We start from the raw sequence: 17,145 nt of genomic DNA, 5'->3' as shown, positions 1-17,145 counted from the left end.
CTTGATGTCACCATTTCCCATGTGCAAGTGATGGAAAGATTACTTACATCTCCGAGTCTTCATCAATATTGTGGTTGTAGGAAAGTTTTTGTAATAATTAATGAGCTGATTTGAAACAGAAGGGTTTGCCCTCTGTGCAGTCCAGAACAGGGTGCCAGCAGTCCCTTAGGACCTGTGAGAGCCAGGTTGGCTTGTGAATGTTGCTTCTGTCCTCCCATGCTTCTGGCTACTTCTGTGGGGATGGGCATGTTCCCTGCTCTGAACTTTAATTCTCTCACCTCTCATAGGATCTTTGGGAGGATTACCTGAGGTACTGTGTCCAAGCACCCAGGGTAGTGGCTGCCCATAGCAGGGCATAGTCAATGGTGGGTACCACAATCATGAGACTGAGATCTAGGGAAGTGCCAGCTGCCCCTGACACACTTAAAAGATGTCTCTGCTTTGTGACCACTGAGGATCACAGTGAGCTGCTGGGCCATTCAGTTGGTCCTGATCCTTGCACTTCTAATCAACATGGTGCTGCATGTAATCTTGGTGGTTAGCCCTGAATAAAGACTTGGCAGGCCTGGAGGAATTACAGTGAAGGCAGAACCCTTGTAAACTGAGGATCTTCCATCTGGAAAGACAGATGGAATAAGTGGGTCGTCGATCTAGCAGGAGATAGATTGCCTGGCATAGAGGGTCTGGCTTAGGGCAACTGTGATGGTGCTGCTAGAGATGGGTGAGGATATACAGACCGATTCTACTTTTTCATCAAATCTGAAGAGATGCAAGTTTAGGCATCCCTGAACAAATACACAGAAGCTCGTTTGATACAGTGGTTCATGATGAGAGATTGGACTGAAACATGGAAAGGAAAAACAAGCTTTACGATGGTCTGCCAAAGACACTAATAGTAACCTCCCCATCTTCTGCACACCTGTCTGGGCCAAGTACTGTGTTCTGTGTCTCAAGAATTCCCCAGCAATCCTATGAAGTGTTCCTTATTTGGTCATCTTGTCCCAGAGAAGAGGTTCAGAGAGGTACATTTGCCCAAGATCAAACAGCTAGAAAATAGCACAATTGGCCGGGCACGGTAGCACACACCTGTAATCCCAGTGGCTGGGATGCTAAGACAGGGTGATTGCGAGTTCAGAGCCAGCCTCAGCATTACTGAGTCACTAAGCAACTCAGTGAGACCCTGTTTCTAAATAAAATACAAAATAGGACTGGGGATGTGGCTCAGTGGTTGAGTGCCCCTGAGTTCAATCCCCAGTACACCCCACCACAAAAAAAAAAAAAAAAAAAGGAAAAGAAAATAGCACAATTGGATTCAATTCCAGGTTGGTTTGACTCCAAACTCATGGTCTCTAGGGGCAGGTGGCTTTGGCTTTCATTGGGATATTTGGGCTTCTTTTATATATTCTTCAGTAAGGTCTTAGAGTATCTGTTTTTGGACTATCTGTTGTCGAGGTGAATCTCATTTGTTCTAGGAAGACAGTGCTAATGATTTTCAAAATAGTGTATGTTCAAGGTCAAGGGGGAGAGTGGCAGGAGGGGGAGATCACACTCACAAGCCTTATTCCAAGACAGTGGTTCTTACCTTTGTCACATATTGGAATCACCAGGCTGCCTCCCTGATCAATCAAATCAGGATTTCCAGGGCTGGGATGCCAGGATTCCAGGTATCAGGAGTTTTTTTAATGCCACAGGTAAAAAAAAACCACTATCCTAGAAGGGAGTGTGAGGGGAACAGGATGATGATACTAACAATGTTTGAGGTGAGAATTTAAGCAGTCAAGGATTTTGTAATTCTCATCCTGGGAGACGGTGAGGAGCTGAGTCCCGGGTGGCTCTGTCCTCATTCAACAACCCAGTGAATAGTCCAAATGAATCTCAACTGTAACTACTCATCAGAAAGAAAAGTCATAAGCAAAAAAAAAAAGCTAAAAGATAACTTTTTGTTAAATAATGAACACTCGTAAAACAGCAATGAAATGGTATTAAAATGTCTTGTGATTACTTGTTTCTCAGCATTCATCTGATAACTTAAGCAGCATGAAGCAAGAGTTGCACTTAAAAAAATGACAAGAAAATAGCTATTCATTTAGTTGACAGAGTAAGGCCCATCTCGTTGCTAGGATCACTAGCATCACTGCTTATGACCAGGGTGAACGCCTGCACGGGTGGCGATTTGAGAAGCACCCACTTGTGTCTTCGTAGCTCCTTTGCCTCGAGTCCCTGGAGCAAACACTGGGCTCATTCCTTAGGAGCCTTGGGAGGGGCTGTGGCCTGTCTCCCCAAGATCGCGTATTGCTGGAGGGGAGCTGCTGAGTGTCCTGAAGAGGCCTGGAGCTCTTAGGCTGGGGCAGCGTGGAGGGAAGGAGCAGGACTGGGGACAGAGGCTTGGCATTCTCAAGGCTGGACCCATCTGCAGAGAGTGACAGCTGGGATCTCCTTCTAGCAGTTGTTTTGTCTTTTTTTTTTTCTAAGCCCCATTTTCTTCTGGTAGGGAAGTCACGCAGACTGGGGGACACAGAGGACTCAAGCAGGCCACAGACAGCAGAGTGACATGTTCCCTGCCCTCTGCCTATTGCACCGTATTCCATAAAAAATAAACACATTTTTTTGTTAAACTGTTTGTATATTGCTAATGCGGCAACATTCCAGGCACTGGCAGGCTGCAGAGAGAGCTGCGTTGTCATTAATTCACCAAAATCCATCCAGAGACAGCCTCATGGGTCGGGATCTTTGGAGCTTCCATTTGGAAGAATTAGCAGTGCCCATCTGTCTGGTGCTCTACACAGTGCTGTGAAAATGAAATTAAGGATAAAAACAAAGGAATCCATGGGTAGAAAATTCCAGGGCATTCATGGAGTCGTTTGGCAATCACTTATATTGTACAGCGTCACACAGGTGTGTCTACCCCTGGCCAGCTCTACCCTCTCTGAGCCCACAGAGCCCTGGCCGGGGGCCTTCCCCTCCGTGCCTGCAGGAAGCTCATAGGTGGTTGTTCTTGGAGAGGTAGGCGATGAGGGCGACGGCCACGCCCACGTAGATGCCGGTTCCGATGGTAATGGACAGCACGGCCAGGAACAGGGCCCTCCGGGAGCTGGTGCTAGCCTGGTGGAAGTCCCCCTTGGCCACGGCTTTGTTGGTCTGCAGAATTGGAGGAGAAAAAGGAAATCAAAGTAAGAAAGTCAGAATGAACAGAGAGTGGAGGGCTGGTTTGAGGCCCCAAGAATTTAAGAAAGACTGGAGGGGAATCGCTTACCCTCCATTTCTTCTCTAACTGGCAAGGAAGGGATGTGGCTGATGTTTGGCCACTCTCCCCATACTGCAGGGGAGGCAAAGCCTCAATTCTACTCTGTCCTGCAGGAATAAGTGAGGCTTGGAGTGGGCCAATAAATACCATCAATATGGGGCCTGGGGTCTTGGGGACCAGTAAGCCAGGGATGGGCAAGGCACCACATTCCAGTGCCATTTCTTCTACGCAAGAATGACATATTTTGTATTTGAATTAACTTAATTTTCTAAAGCATGTTCACACTTACCTGATTTAATCTGTATAACCCAGCAGAGATGGGGGGGGGAAGGGAATTCTAGTTCTCATTTCCCAGAGAGGAAACTAGGGCGTATGATTATTGAATCAATTCCAGGATACTGGAGGTTAACCACTTTTCGTGTAGTTAGCCATCATATGACCATGACATTGTTCATTTCCTGACCCTGCCATAGCTGGAGTTAGTGAAACTTGTCCACTGTTCAAATAATTGTATATAAGACCAATACCTATACTTATACTTTTGGGCATTCAATCATATAACAAGGTGTTGGCTTAAAATGATTTACATTTCTTGGGGTCATGAGGTGGATGGGAGCATGAAGGTTGGCTGTTGTATTTGATTTGGGATTTTGTGGCAGAACCCATAGACCCATCCCAATTCCTTTCCCCTTCCTTTCTTGTCTTTGCTTTCCCACCTCCCTTGGGGGTGACAAATGTGGCTCAGAAAGATCTCAGTGGATGTCTTTGGCAGAATTCAGGTAAGGATTTTGTTCTCCGGATAAGATATGGGACATATATGGGACTAGCACAACCTCTTCCTTCTACCTTGGGATGTGGATATGATGACTGGAACTGCTGTGATGATCTTGGGTTCAGGAAGTAAGCTGAGAGAATATTAAAGAAGACTGTGCCAATAATACTGTGGAACCTCTGAACCAACATCAGAAGCTGCCAGCCAGAAATTTGTTCTTTGAGGAACATAAGCACTTATCTGCTCAGGTCTCTGCTGGCTGTGTGGTAGCTCCTTGCTAGAAGTAGGGGAAAACTGTAATTCATCTGTAACCATCACGAACAGACCACCAAGCCAATCAGCTCATTTGCCAGACGGAGTGGTGTACTACCAAGGAGCATGATTCCCAGGAGGTTCAGTCAATGCTGAGGTCGGCTAGTCCCAAGCCAGCAGAGTGTCCTCTGTGATGAAGGTAAAGAGCCTACTTCCCTGTAGAATGTAACTTGCTCTCATGGGCCATTCCTGGAAAACCAAATTTTCTCACCAGACCCAATTCCCAAGGGTCATCTGTGACATCTCTACATTTCATAGGCAGGCATAAGAGGACAGGTTGTTCACTCAAACTGAAAATTACCATTACCGTGCCATAGACCACAGAAAGACAAAATCAGAGAATGGATTTTCCTATTTCACAATCTCCTGATCTTGATTTATTGAGATCTGGAAGTCTGTGATGTGTTGAGAAGGGACCCCCTCCGCCACCTGTCTTCGTACCCTTGTCCCTAGCTTCTGGATCTTAAAGGCTAGGTTTTTCTTTTTCCTTCCCCAGTATTTTGTCTTGGAACTGAGCTTGGGAACTCACCGAAGACAAGTTTTTGATGAAGTAGAGCTGAGGGAATGCGCACGAGAAGCCTCCTAGGACAACCATAATGAATTAATTAAGTCATAATGAGCTGGGGTTGCATTTTAAGTAGCAGTGCTCCCAAACACTCCAGTGTCCTATAACATAATTTACTGTAATTGCCCTTCCTAGTGTTAACTCCAAACAGACACGGTTCATCACAAGTGTGGCTTTGCTGCTGTCACTGCAATTATCACCATCCTTAGCATAGTCCGCCATGAGCCTTGCTGGAGGGAAGGAGGCAAAGGAGGGCCAAGAGCAGGGAGGAGGCCACTTTAGCTGATCACATACCTTCCCACGGAGCTCCTGGGTGCCTGACTTCCCTGCCTCATTGGAACTCATTTAAATAATGACACCTGGAATAGTTGTTTTCTTTGCCCCAGGAGGCAGGGCCCACATCTCCCTTGTCCTTTGGGGTCTTCATGGAGCCTGAGTGAGTGCCAAGGAGGAGTGGCAGTAGGCCACTTGATATTTTATTATGTCACATTAGTACATTGTAATTGTATATAATTCTCTATTCCTAAACTTCTCTCCTGCATCCCACACAGGCTGTGAAATTTGGGTTTCCCTTGCATGAAATGTGCTGGCTGAGAAATATGGCAAAAAAATTACACGACACAGAAATAATTTTGAAAAAACGAGGGCAGGGCAGCTCTGCAACCTCAGGGGTCCTGCTTCTACACTGGAAGGAGAGTGAGAGGAGCCTGCATTTGTTTTTTTTAATACAAGAGGACTTCAAAGGATTTGAATGAAGTGTTCATTTGCCAAATAAGGTCGGAGGGGGGCTGTCCAAGCCCAGTGGGTAATGCCCAAGTCCGGAGCTACAGAGCAGCCTCCTAGCTCAGCGAAGACTGAGGTCACCACATGCTTTGTGTAATAAGCCACAACATGACGTGTAATGCCAGACCAAATCTCCTTGGCTCCAAGGCCATGTAGAGGCTATTCAGATAGCTCAGGGGTGGCCCCCCACATATAATATTGGGATTCACTGTGACTTATTCATATGCATGCATAACCCAATTTGCTCCATTTCTTTCCCCAGTACTTCCCTTTTACTTCTTCTCCTCCCCGCCCCCATCCTTTTTCTCTGCTCTTCTGGTTTTCCTTTATTTGTTTTTTAAATTGGTGCCTTATAATTATGCATAAAAGTGAGATTCATTGTGATCTGTTCATACATACACTTAGCATAATTTGCTAATTTTGTTCTACGATTACTCTCTTTTCTTTCCTTTCCTCTCTTCCCCTTGATCCTGTTCCTCTACTCTATGGTTCTCCCTTCTATTTTCATGAGATTCTCCCCTGCTTTTTTTTTTTAATTCCTTTTTTCCTCTCTAATTTCCACACAGAAAACATTTGACCCTTGATTTTCTCAGTCTGGCTTATTTAATTCAGCAAGATATTCTCCAGTTCCACCCATTTATTGGCAAGTGACATAATTCATTCTTCTTTATGGCTAAGCAGAATTCCATTGTGTAAATATACCACATTTTCTTTATCCACTTGTCTGGGACGGGCACCTAGGCTAGTTCCATAACTCAGTTATTGTGAATTGCACTGCTATAAATTGGAATTCAGGTATTGCTATAGTACGCTGAGTCCAGTTCTTTAGAACAACTGCTATGGAAATCAGTATGGAGATTCCTCAAAAGATTAGAAATAGAACCACCGTAGGGCCCAGCCATTCTACTCCTTGGTATTTATTCAAAAGGTCAATAGCTATTAATATGTGACTGAATGCATCTGTTTTACAAGATCACGTCCTTCAATGTTCCCAGTTGGTACTGGCTCTCAGTACCTGCTTCTGTTTTTTTTGTGGGTGCTTAGAAGAGAGGTAGTGGTTTCTCCCATCCCTCAAGCTGAGTTCTGGCTCAATACTGCAAGTTCTGCACACATATAGGTCCAGAGCTCCTCTGCTCAAAGCCAACAGTTCTGAAAATCATGTTCAATTGCTCATTTTCATAATCCACACTGAGGGAACCAACTCTTAATTTTTATGTTTAGTTCCAATAAGAGACACAGATACTTTGTTGTTTGGGCACTATCAGAGAAATGTCAAGAACAGCAAAGAGATGAAGCCTAACAAGCAGGCTGCTTTTCAGCAAGGCTACTCAGTATCTATGTTTTGCAGAAGCAGAGAGCTCCCGGGGTCTAAGCTCCCATGAGGTAGAGTCATCATTGACATTACAGAGTGCATGTCATGATCTAAGGAAGGGGATTGGACCAACTCTTTGTTTCAGAAAATGGGTGACCATGGCTACAAAACAGCTTGCTCATTCCTTTGAGAAGGAGCAAACTAGAAGAAATGCTTCTATCAGTTTCTAGACTAACACTTCAAGCTCTTTGACATGTTTTTGTTTTTGTTTCTTTTTGCTATGAATCAGGGCAAGAGTTCTTGACCTGGGCACTCAGGTTTATCACCCCTTAAAACCAAAGGCAAGACTGTGTGGAAGACTTTTTATGAGAAGACAGGTCAGCCAAGGTCAGTGGATTCTGCAGGTAGCCCGTGCCCCTGACTGCACTTGCCCACTGTGTTGGGGAGAGGAAGGAGGAGTGGAGGGAGCAAGGAACAGAAGCAACTAGTATCTCCTAGGGTCAGAGGATTCCAGGTATTTCTTGGTTGGAATAAGCAGATATCATGTACTTGTCTTAATGGAGAGTGTAGACTTGTCTACACCCTGGTCTACACATGAAACCCATGGGGACCTAAGTGAGCATTTAGCAGGCGTTCTGAGAAGCTTGATCTCAGGGTTCTTGGTGGGTGTGTACCTCTGGGAACTTACTGCCTGCTGGAAACAGCTTCCCCAGACTTGGTGTCCAGTCCCTTTGGACGGCCTGACATGCTGGCTCTTTATCACCCCCGGGGGTGGGAGGGGAGACTCTTGGGCATCCAGATACCCAGGCTGAAAACTTCCTTCTCATTTTATATGTGTGTTCCTCACTTGTTGGTAAGAAATGCATCATCTCCAAACTTTGTGGCTGAACAAGAACAGTCACAATATGTCTCACAATTTCTGCAGCTCAGGGATCTCATGATGCACTGCTTGGGCGGTTCTGACTTGGGGCTGGACTGTGGTAACCTCAACATCCTCTGGGAGATATCTGCCTCCTGGGGTGTGGAGATTGCAGAGGGTTACTTGGCAACTTTCCCTCCTTCCACAGGGTTCCTCCCAGTGCTGAATCTCAGGGCCCATGTCCCACTCTCCCATATTTCCCTCTGACAAGCCCCTTCTGGTTCCTTCCTCCTGGCCCTTCTCACCTCCAGTGATAACTAAAGTATCTTCCTGTCCTTACTGTCATTTGGGTTTGGTCTCTGGAAGGCCCTACCCATAGGGCTGTCCTCCAAGTCCCCTGGGAATACTCTGCCAAGAAGCCCATGGGGGACAAAAAGCCCTATAAAACCACAGGAGGCACACATAGACACATGGGGTGTCTTATGGGAAACTCACCATGCTTGAACAAAATAAAATCTGAGCCAGTCCTGGGGGCTGACCAAATTCAGGATCCCGGGGCTTCCATTAAGAGGCTGCACCTCTGGTGGGTCAACCACAAAAAGCTTCCTCTTGGTTCTGCCTCTGTCCCTCCTAGACAGTGCCTCTGTCACTCTGTGAAAGTCACCACATTGAACAAAAGGGAGGTGACAGGGTGTGGAAGGAGCCCCATCTGTACACACCCTGCCTGACTGTAGAGACAACTCCATTCACACGATCACTGAAGCCTTGTCAAGGACTATGGGAAAGCTCCTGGGAACTTCTTTCCTCTGAGAAAAATGCATCACATCTCTTTAGGTCAGAAGGGTGACCATCAAACCAACTGCTCTCCGTTGCAGTTGGTTTCCCTTCATTTTCCTTTTGCCAACAGGTCATGAATGAAGTTTGTTACTTTCTTTTGGGGGCCTCTTATCAGGGAACAGGAAGTGCAGGTGGCCACCCTAGTCCTGAGTAGCTTTGGTGTGAACCCCAAAGCTTCTACATGCAAGTGATGGCCAGTGGTGACCCATATTGGGGGCATGGAAGTCCCCGGGGAGTGGTTCCTGCACTTCTGAAGGCTACTCAGGTAGAGTGTTTCAGCTCATTAATAAAAGTCACAGGAGAGGAGAGGAAAGCTGAAAAGCCCAGGGTGTTAAGAATCAATAACCAGAACACAGGAAGCAACAGGGTTCCCACTGGGCACAGCTGGGCACAGGGTGTCAGATGCTGCCTGAAAGGGAGCCATCCTTTAAGCCATGAGATATTGGGCTCATGTCCAGCCCACAGCCTGGTTCCTGAGGAAGCATTTACACACATGCTGCTTCTTAAGTTGAAGAGCCAACTTCACTCACCTGGTTGTAAGGATGTTCAGGGAACTTTTCTAAAATTGAAAAGCACAAGTAATGCACAATAAAACTCATGAAAACAATGAATATCTTCTCCCTCGTGTGAGGTGATATTCAACCTGGGAAAATAAAAAGTTTTATAAACAGACTGCTCAGTGAGGACGAATGCACTAAAATCACCACTGCATCACATCTCTTTAGGTCAGAAGGGTGACCATCAAATAATCAGGCCTAAGCAACACGTTGGCAAAAGCCCCCAAGCTTTGGGATACACATATAAAGATCATTTTGCTCAAGGTTTCGTGATCAGAAATGGTGAGTTGGTAGAGGAATGAAATCATATTTCCCTTCCTTGGGTGGTAGTTTTTAATGGGTGACTGTTTACCAACCAGTAGCTCTGAGTTAGTGGTGATAGAGCACACCTCGGTAGTGTTTAGGGGGATGGTTTTGTTCAAAGGGAGTGGCCTCAGCTTGTGGTGACAGCAGGGTAGTCTCTGACTGGATTCCAGGCCCTGCTTCCTTCCCACTTTCCCTAGTCTGGAGGTCTACAAGGCTATCCTCACCCTCCGTCCTTTCGTCCCTCTCTCCCTCTGTTCCTCTTTCTTTGCCTCACTTGCTCTGTAACAGGATGTTCAGCCTAAAGTTCCGCAGCAGAACTGACACCAAAAGAGACATGGCTGAAAATGGCCTCACATTTGGTTCGATGACAGGCTGGAGATAATGAAACAGCTGAGGGGTGAAAACTGTTTATTGCAAAAAATTGGGGTGACTGTGAAAGACAATGAAAACCCCCTTGGGATCAGCAGGTAACTTGGGGAGGCCTTTACTACCCACCTGAGTGGGTCCACATCACAGGCCTGCAGCTAACAACACTTGGAATCTGTCATGGGGGATTCCTAACTGTAAGGGGTCCTGATTCTTAAGAGACACTGTGGCAAGTCCTATACACCAAGTGCCTCCCTTGATATGAGACCAACTTCCCCTTCCTGAGGTGACAAGATATCTCAAAGTACTTGAGCTCTGGTCTCATGTGGGCTAGCAACCCTGAGGGAACATTTCCCTTAGCTTTCGACAGAACTTCTGATAGGTTTTTGCCAAAGTGTTAATTTCCTGTGGCAAGAAAATACTCAGTGTTGTCTGAGGTGTTAGAAAAAAAAATCATGATTTTCTCTGAGAGATATCCCTATGCTTTGTTTTTCCTATTGTTAATATTTTTAGGGTTAAAAAACCAATAAGGTGAGATACTACCACATTCCACATCATACATAGACCCACTGGCTCTGTTTATATAGAGGAGCCAGGTCAGACACAAGGACATTGGCAGCACATGCCATAGCTGCTGGACACTAATTCCTGGAATTTGTGATGGTCTTCAATAAGATACTCACTGCCTCCAGAATCACTTCTCTGGAAATTGACAGCACTGTGGATATTTTATGGCTCATTTTTCCTCTAGTACCAATAGCTGTCTGACTGGATTACATCTTTGCATTATTGCAAAAGTTATTTCTGTTATTTATTGCCATCTAACAATCACCATGCACTGATGAGGTACTAAGAGCTGTACTTGAGAAAGAGACAGACTTGCTAGGATATTCCAAACAAAAACCACAGGGATGGGAAGTCTCTCAGAGGCAAACAGCCTCACACTCCATCCTCCACAAATGTGTTTCTTTCCTACATGTATTTAGTTCAGCTTTATTTTTATATTACCCCCCATTGCCCTTTCAGTAACTCTTCCATTATAAGCAATTAAAAATAAACAGTCAGGCATGGTGGCACACATCTGTTAATTCCAGTGACTCAGGTAGCTGAGGCAGGAGGACCGCAAGTTTGACGCCAGTCTCAGCAACTTAGCAAGATCCTGTCATAAAATAAAAATAAAAAAGGACTGGGAATGTAGTCATTGAAGTGCCCCCGGGTTCACTTCCCAAACAAAATTGAATGAACAAAAAACTTTACTTGACAGATGTAAATGGAAGGAAGGAGTCAGATATGAAACCAACATATTATTTGGGTACAACCCAGCCCAAACAACAGGTGACCATACTTACTGGCACAGAGCCATCAACCTCCAGTTGATCTGAATCACTCCGCCAGGGGTAGAGGACTTCCTAGGGAGATGTCTAAGCATCCCTATTATGGAGGTCAGTTCTCTGAGGCTCTCAATTACAGAGAACACAACTGTAACAATGTAAACATCAGTGGGAACATGACCACTTTCCCAGGTTGTTGTTGGACAGGTGAGCTGCTGTTATTGTCCTCTTTTCCATGGAGATAGAGAAGTCTCCAAACTCTAGGTAGGGATTTCACTTAGCTGATGCAAGGCCATCCTAGTGAGTTTTTCTCCCTGTAGCCAGACTGGAGCCAGTTTCCATAAGGCCGAGTCCCTCTCACACATGGTGTCTGGCCCCATCTAGAGAGGAGGCTGCCTTGGCTTCTCCACAAATCAGGGCCAGTTTGCCTGTGAGCTTGGCTCTTCTCAAGTTCAAGTCCAGGGAACTCAGGAGGAGCCAAAGCAGAGACCAGAGCCTTTGGAAGGAGGGAGGAGCACTGTGTTTTGCCCTAAAGTTGATTCTTTTCACTTGGATGCTTCAGCTTAGTATTGCCTCCCGTGCCCTCTCCCAGGTCACCTCCTCCTGACCAGGGCAGTGGTCACACTTATGGTCAGCCATCCATGTCTCAGAAGTGACTGTCTCTACTCTTTGTACCCAGACCCCTACCGTGTGCCTCCTTCTGTTCAGAATGTCATAGGTGTCCACAATGCAGGTTGTTAAGGAATAATAGTGATCAAATGATACAAGAAGTTCTATGAGTACATTAGAATTAGAGAGAGCATCAGAGGCATGGACAATAGTCATCCTCCCCTTTTCTCAGATTTGAGTAGTGACAAATGGCTAGACATTATTTGCATATTGGCTTTCATTCTTATTAAAAATTCACACTCCCCGCCACATACTCCTCAACTTACTCTAGGGTTACATCCCAATAAACCCATTATAGATTAAAAATATGGTAAGTGGACAGTTGATTTAATATACATAAACTACAAAACATGCCTTAGCAACAAACACAGCACACAATAGAGAGCTTGCTGTTCCCTGTGTGGATCCCATGGCTAACTGGTAGCTGTGGCTCTGCTGTGCCCAACAGCAGGAGAGAGGATTATACCATATCACTAGCACCAGGTAAGATCCACATTCAGAAATCGATGTATCTTTTCAATTAGATGCATATTGCTTTCCCACTATTGTAAATTTAAAAAAAATCATAAGTTGATCATTGTAAGTGATCATTGTAAGATACACCATGCACAATACTCGTAAGGTGCACAAGTCATCTATGTGCAGCTTGGTGAAGTTTCACAATGTGCACACACCTATGTAACCAGCAAGTGCACTGGGGACAGAGCCAGTATCACAAATGGAGGTCTTCTCTGCTCCTTGCTGTCAATCATTCCCAGCAAGGATGACATTCCTGACCTACAGCTCAGATTAACTTAACCTACTTTGGAATGTCCCATTAATGGACACCATTATACCTACACAACTGTTTCTTGCTCCTGCACCCTTTCTGTGAGATTCATCCCTATTGTGTGAACTGATAGATAGGCCATTTATTCTCCAGTGTCATATTCCATTAATGCTCGCAGCATATTATCCACTCACCTGTGCAAAGTGGTGGGTGGTTTTAAGTTTTTGGTTTTTATGTATAGGGCTGTGTTTTAGTCAGCTTTTTTGCTGCTGTGACCAAGAACAAGATCTGACGAGGAAAATTTTAGATGAAGAAAAGTTTATTTGGTATTTACAGTTTCAGAAGTCTCAGTCCACAGGCCAACTCCACAGTTCTAGGCCCCAGGTGAGGCAGAACACCATGCCAAAAAGGTGTGGAGGAGGAAAGCAGCTCAGGATATGGCAATCAGGAAGCAGAGAGAGGTCCACTCACCAGGGACAAAATATAAACCCAAAGGACACTCCCAAAAAGCCACATCCTCCATCACACCCTACCTGTCTACAATTACCACGCAGTTAATCCACTAAGTAGATCAATACACTGATCTAAACTTTCCTGCATTGTCTCACATACAAGCTTTTGGGGGACATCTCATAACTAAACCATAGCAGGCTGCTATGAACATTTTAGTTCATATTTTTTGTGAGTATATAGATTTACTTCTGTTAGATATACAACTAGGAGTAGAATTGCTAATAGGCTATAAAATGTTCTGTTTTAAAAATAGTTCCTATAATCAAAGCAACATGAACACACACTTTTTTTTCCTGCTAATGCAGTTTTGTGAAACACATTTATTTTAAATTTTTTTCTTGAATTTTAGCAGTGGTATTTTTTTCTTCTTCTTCTTTTTCCTGTAGGGAGATCTCATATATGTGAACTATGCTCGTACTGAAGACTTTTCAAACTAAAAAGAGAGATGAATATTAACTGCACTGGAAAGATTGTTATTGCAAGATATGGGAAGATCTTCAGAGGAAATAAAGTATGGAGGAGCTTTTCTAGAGGGAAGGAGCGGGGACAGATACTGTGGATGTAAATGATCAGCTTGCCTCATGGTTTCCAAAATTGCTTTGGAATTTCTTTTCAACTTGCCATAGGTACACAGAAAATTTTATTTTTTATTCACCTCATATGTCCAGAAAGGAAAAGAGTTTTATTAGAAGAATAATATTTAAAAAAATAATTGAAGAAATGCATACAAACTAAAAAATGAAAATCTCCCTTGCATTATTCAACTTCATTGGCTAGACATAATCAATCTTTTTTTTTTTTTTTTTAAGGATCTGAACAGACACTTCTCAGAAGAGGATATACAATCAATCAACAAATATACCAAAAAATGCTCATCATCTCTTGCAATCAGAGAAATGCAAATTAAAACTACTCTAAGATACCATCTTACTCCAGTAAGAATAGTAGCCATGATGAAGACAAACAACAACAAGTGCTAGCGAGGATGCAGGGAAAAAGGTATACTCATACATTGCTGGTGGGACTGCAAATTGGTGCAGCCAATTTGGAAAGCAGTATAGAGATTCCTTGGAAAGCTGGGATTGGAACCACCATTTTATCCAGCTATTCCTCCTCTCAGACTATACCCAAAAGACCTAAAAACAGCATACTACAGGGACACAGCCACATCAATGCTTATAGCAGCAAAATTCACAATAGCTAGACTGTGGAGCCAACCTAGATGCCTTTCAGTGGATGAATGGATAAAAAAATGTGGCATATATACACAATGTAATATTTCTCAGCACTAAAAATTAATAAGATCATGGCATTTGCAAGGAAATGGATGGCATTAGAGCAGATTATGCTAAGTGAAGTTAGCCAATCCCCAAAAAACAAATGCCGAATGTTTTCTCTGATATAAGGGGGTGAGACTCAAAATGGGGAAGAGAGGAAGAGCATGGGAAGAAGATTACCTCTATATAGGGAACACGGGTGGGAGGGAAAGGGAGGGAAAAAGGGAATTGCATGGAAGGTGGAAGGAGACCCTCATTGTTATACAAAATACATGTATGAAGATGTGAAGAAAAAAAAAGAATAGCATTACCCTAGATTAGGTAGAGAGAAGTAATGGGAGGGGGGGGAGGGTTTGGGGAGATAGGAAGGATCGTAGAATGAAGCAGACATTATTATTACTGTGTGTATATATGTGAACACATGACCAATATGATTCTGCAACCTGTATAATCTGAAAAATTGAGATTCAATTTTTCTGATTCAAATGTATGATATATCAAGGTCATTGTACTGTCATGTGTAACTAATTAAAACAAATTAAAAAAAGAACATACACATTTCTATAAAATACATGTTCGCAAAAGGTTTATAAAATGACAGATCAGTAAAACTGTCTTGGCTGTTTCCCTGCCCTGGAGGCTTTTCCCCAAAGATGGGTTTTGAACTTTGTTGTTGGAACCACTGTATTTACTTCTTTATTAAGACATTATAATTTCTTTTTTTTTCCTGGAGCTATCAATTTGTTAATTGTTTATCACTGACCAACTTTTGACGTGAATGAAGAGTAAGTTTCTTACAAACCTCGTTGGACTCACGCCCATCCCATGATCTCCTTTCCCTTCTCCCTCTCTCTACACACAACTAAATGTCACCAAAGCATTTAGTTAAGCCGTTATTTCAACTATGTATATTTAATTCACACTAAGCCAAGCGCACTGCTGTTATGTTTTTTTTTTCTTTTTCTCCTGGCCTCAATTGTTATAGTTTCTCATCTGCTGCATGGATTTATTCTCTTTCTTTACCATACACACCAATACCCTCTGAATGAAGTTTTAATAGTATGATTAAACATATCAGACGATCCATCAATTTCTTCTTACTTCTGGAGACTTCTGGGGTCTTCTGTGCTTTTTGTTCCAATTGACAATTTCTCTTTAATTCCCATCTCTTTAAACTCATCTTGGAATTTCCTTTTGATTCTCTTCTGTTCTTTTTTTTTTTTTTTACTAGATCCCAGGTTTTATTTCAGGAAAACATCCCAGCAACACATGCTCCTGAAACTACCTGGGAATCTGTGAATGGATGCTATGTGTTTGAGACTTTGCATGTTTGTAAATTATCATATTCCAACCCAACACTTGATTGACAGTTTGGCTAGGAATGGAATTCCATATTGGACATGATATTTGTTGATTTCTGAAGGCCATGCTCCATACTCTCCTAACTTCCAAAGCAATTTCTTTTTTATTTTTTTATTAGTACATTACAATCATACACAATAATGAGATTCACTGTGACATACTTGTACATGCGTATAACATCATTTAATCACTCTCATTCTCCAGTACTTCCCCTTTACTTCCTTTGCTCCCTTCTCTGGTTCACTTTCTCTGCTAGTCTCCACCTATTATTATTTTTATTAGTGTATTATAATTATAAACAATATAATACATATTATAAATACTATTATAAATAATTATAAATGTGTTATAAAAGTGTGACTCATTGTGGTCTATTCATACATGGACAGAGTAAAATACAGTCAGTTTCATTTCCTTGTACCTCCCTTTGTCCTTTCCTCCCCTCCCTACTCTATTTCTCTCCCTTCTATTTTCATGAGATGCCCCTTTTATTCCCCGCCACCCTCTCTCTCTGGTTTCCCTACATGAGAGAAAACATCTGCCCCCTGGCTTTCAGAGTCTGACTTCAGATACTTGCAACAGGTCTAACACCATCCTTACTCTCTGTTCACCACTGTGCCCTGGAGACTACACCCCTGTGCACAGAAGACCCCAGGGGTGTAGTCTCCAGAAGTAAGAAGAAATTGATAGATTGATTTTTTTTTTTCTCTAAAAGCTTTTAGGGAAGCCTCTCTATTCTGCAGTGTTCTAGAGTGCTGATATGAAAATTCTTGTCATTCCATCTCTGGACGAATCCTCCACTCGTCTCTCTCCTTTCCTGAACTCTGATCCACCTCTTGTCCTGTGTTTTACTTTATGGGAGATTTCCTCAACTGTCCTTCCAAGCCTTCTAGGGGATTTTATTTTATTTTTATTTAATTTCCAAGGACACTCTTTTGTGCCCTCACTGCTGTATTTTTTCCCCACAGTGTTGGTTTTTGTTTCAGAAAATTAATTCCACTTTTTGTCTCTCTGAAATTATCAATTTGTGTAGATTTTTTTGAAAAACAGTTTCTACTTCTTGTTTTGTGTCTCTATACAAGTCCCTACCCTGACCCTCCTTCATTCGTTTAGGTTCCCCTCCTCCCAAATGTCAGGTCTTATTTAACATTTAAGAGCACCAATAGGCCATTTAGAAGCTCTGCCTGTGTATATGGGCTGGCTAGTCTGAGAGATTTGCTATGGTATTGATTAGGTAGCAATCCAACTCGTTTTATTTGTTGGCTTCTACACATAACCTCTATTGGTCTTTCCTTTGGGGACAGTTATGGG

General features: G+C 43.3%; 1 protein-coding gene across 5 annotated transcripts in view; it reads right to left on the bottom strand.

The window, feature by feature from the left end:
* Positions 1 to 1,921: 1,921 nt before the first annotated feature.
* The window catches only part of Syndig1 (synapse differentiation inducing 1), a 198,732-nt gene continuing 183,508 nt past the window's right edge, over positions 1,922 to 17,145 (bottom strand). For 4 of the 5 annotated variants that reach the window (XM_046435310.2, XM_046435296.2, XM_046435318.2 and 1 more), the window contains exons 4-5: positions 4,858 to 4,910; positions 1,922 to 3,138 (exon numbers count right to left, since the gene is read on the bottom strand). In XM_046435310.2, the coding sequence (XP_046291266.1) occupies positions 2,850 to 3,138; positions 4,858 to 4,910 (342 nt within the window). In that variant the 3' untranslated portion in view covers positions 1,922 to 2,849. The remainder of the gene's footprint in view (positions 3,139 to 4,857; positions 4,911 to 17,145) is intronic. The other variant, XM_046435327.2, reaches the window with a different exon arrangement.

The sequence above is a fragment of the Marmota monax genome, unplaced genomic scaffold (genome assembly GCF_021218885.2).
Source record: "Marmota monax isolate L192 unplaced genomic scaffold, Marmota_monax_Labrador192_F-V1.1 WCK01_AAM20220418_F8-fsc00005, whole genome shotgun sequence".
NCBI lineage: Eukaryota > Metazoa > Chordata > Mammalia > Rodentia > Sciuridae > Marmota > Marmota monax.
This window is presented reverse-complemented; position numbering and strand designations above follow the sequence as displayed.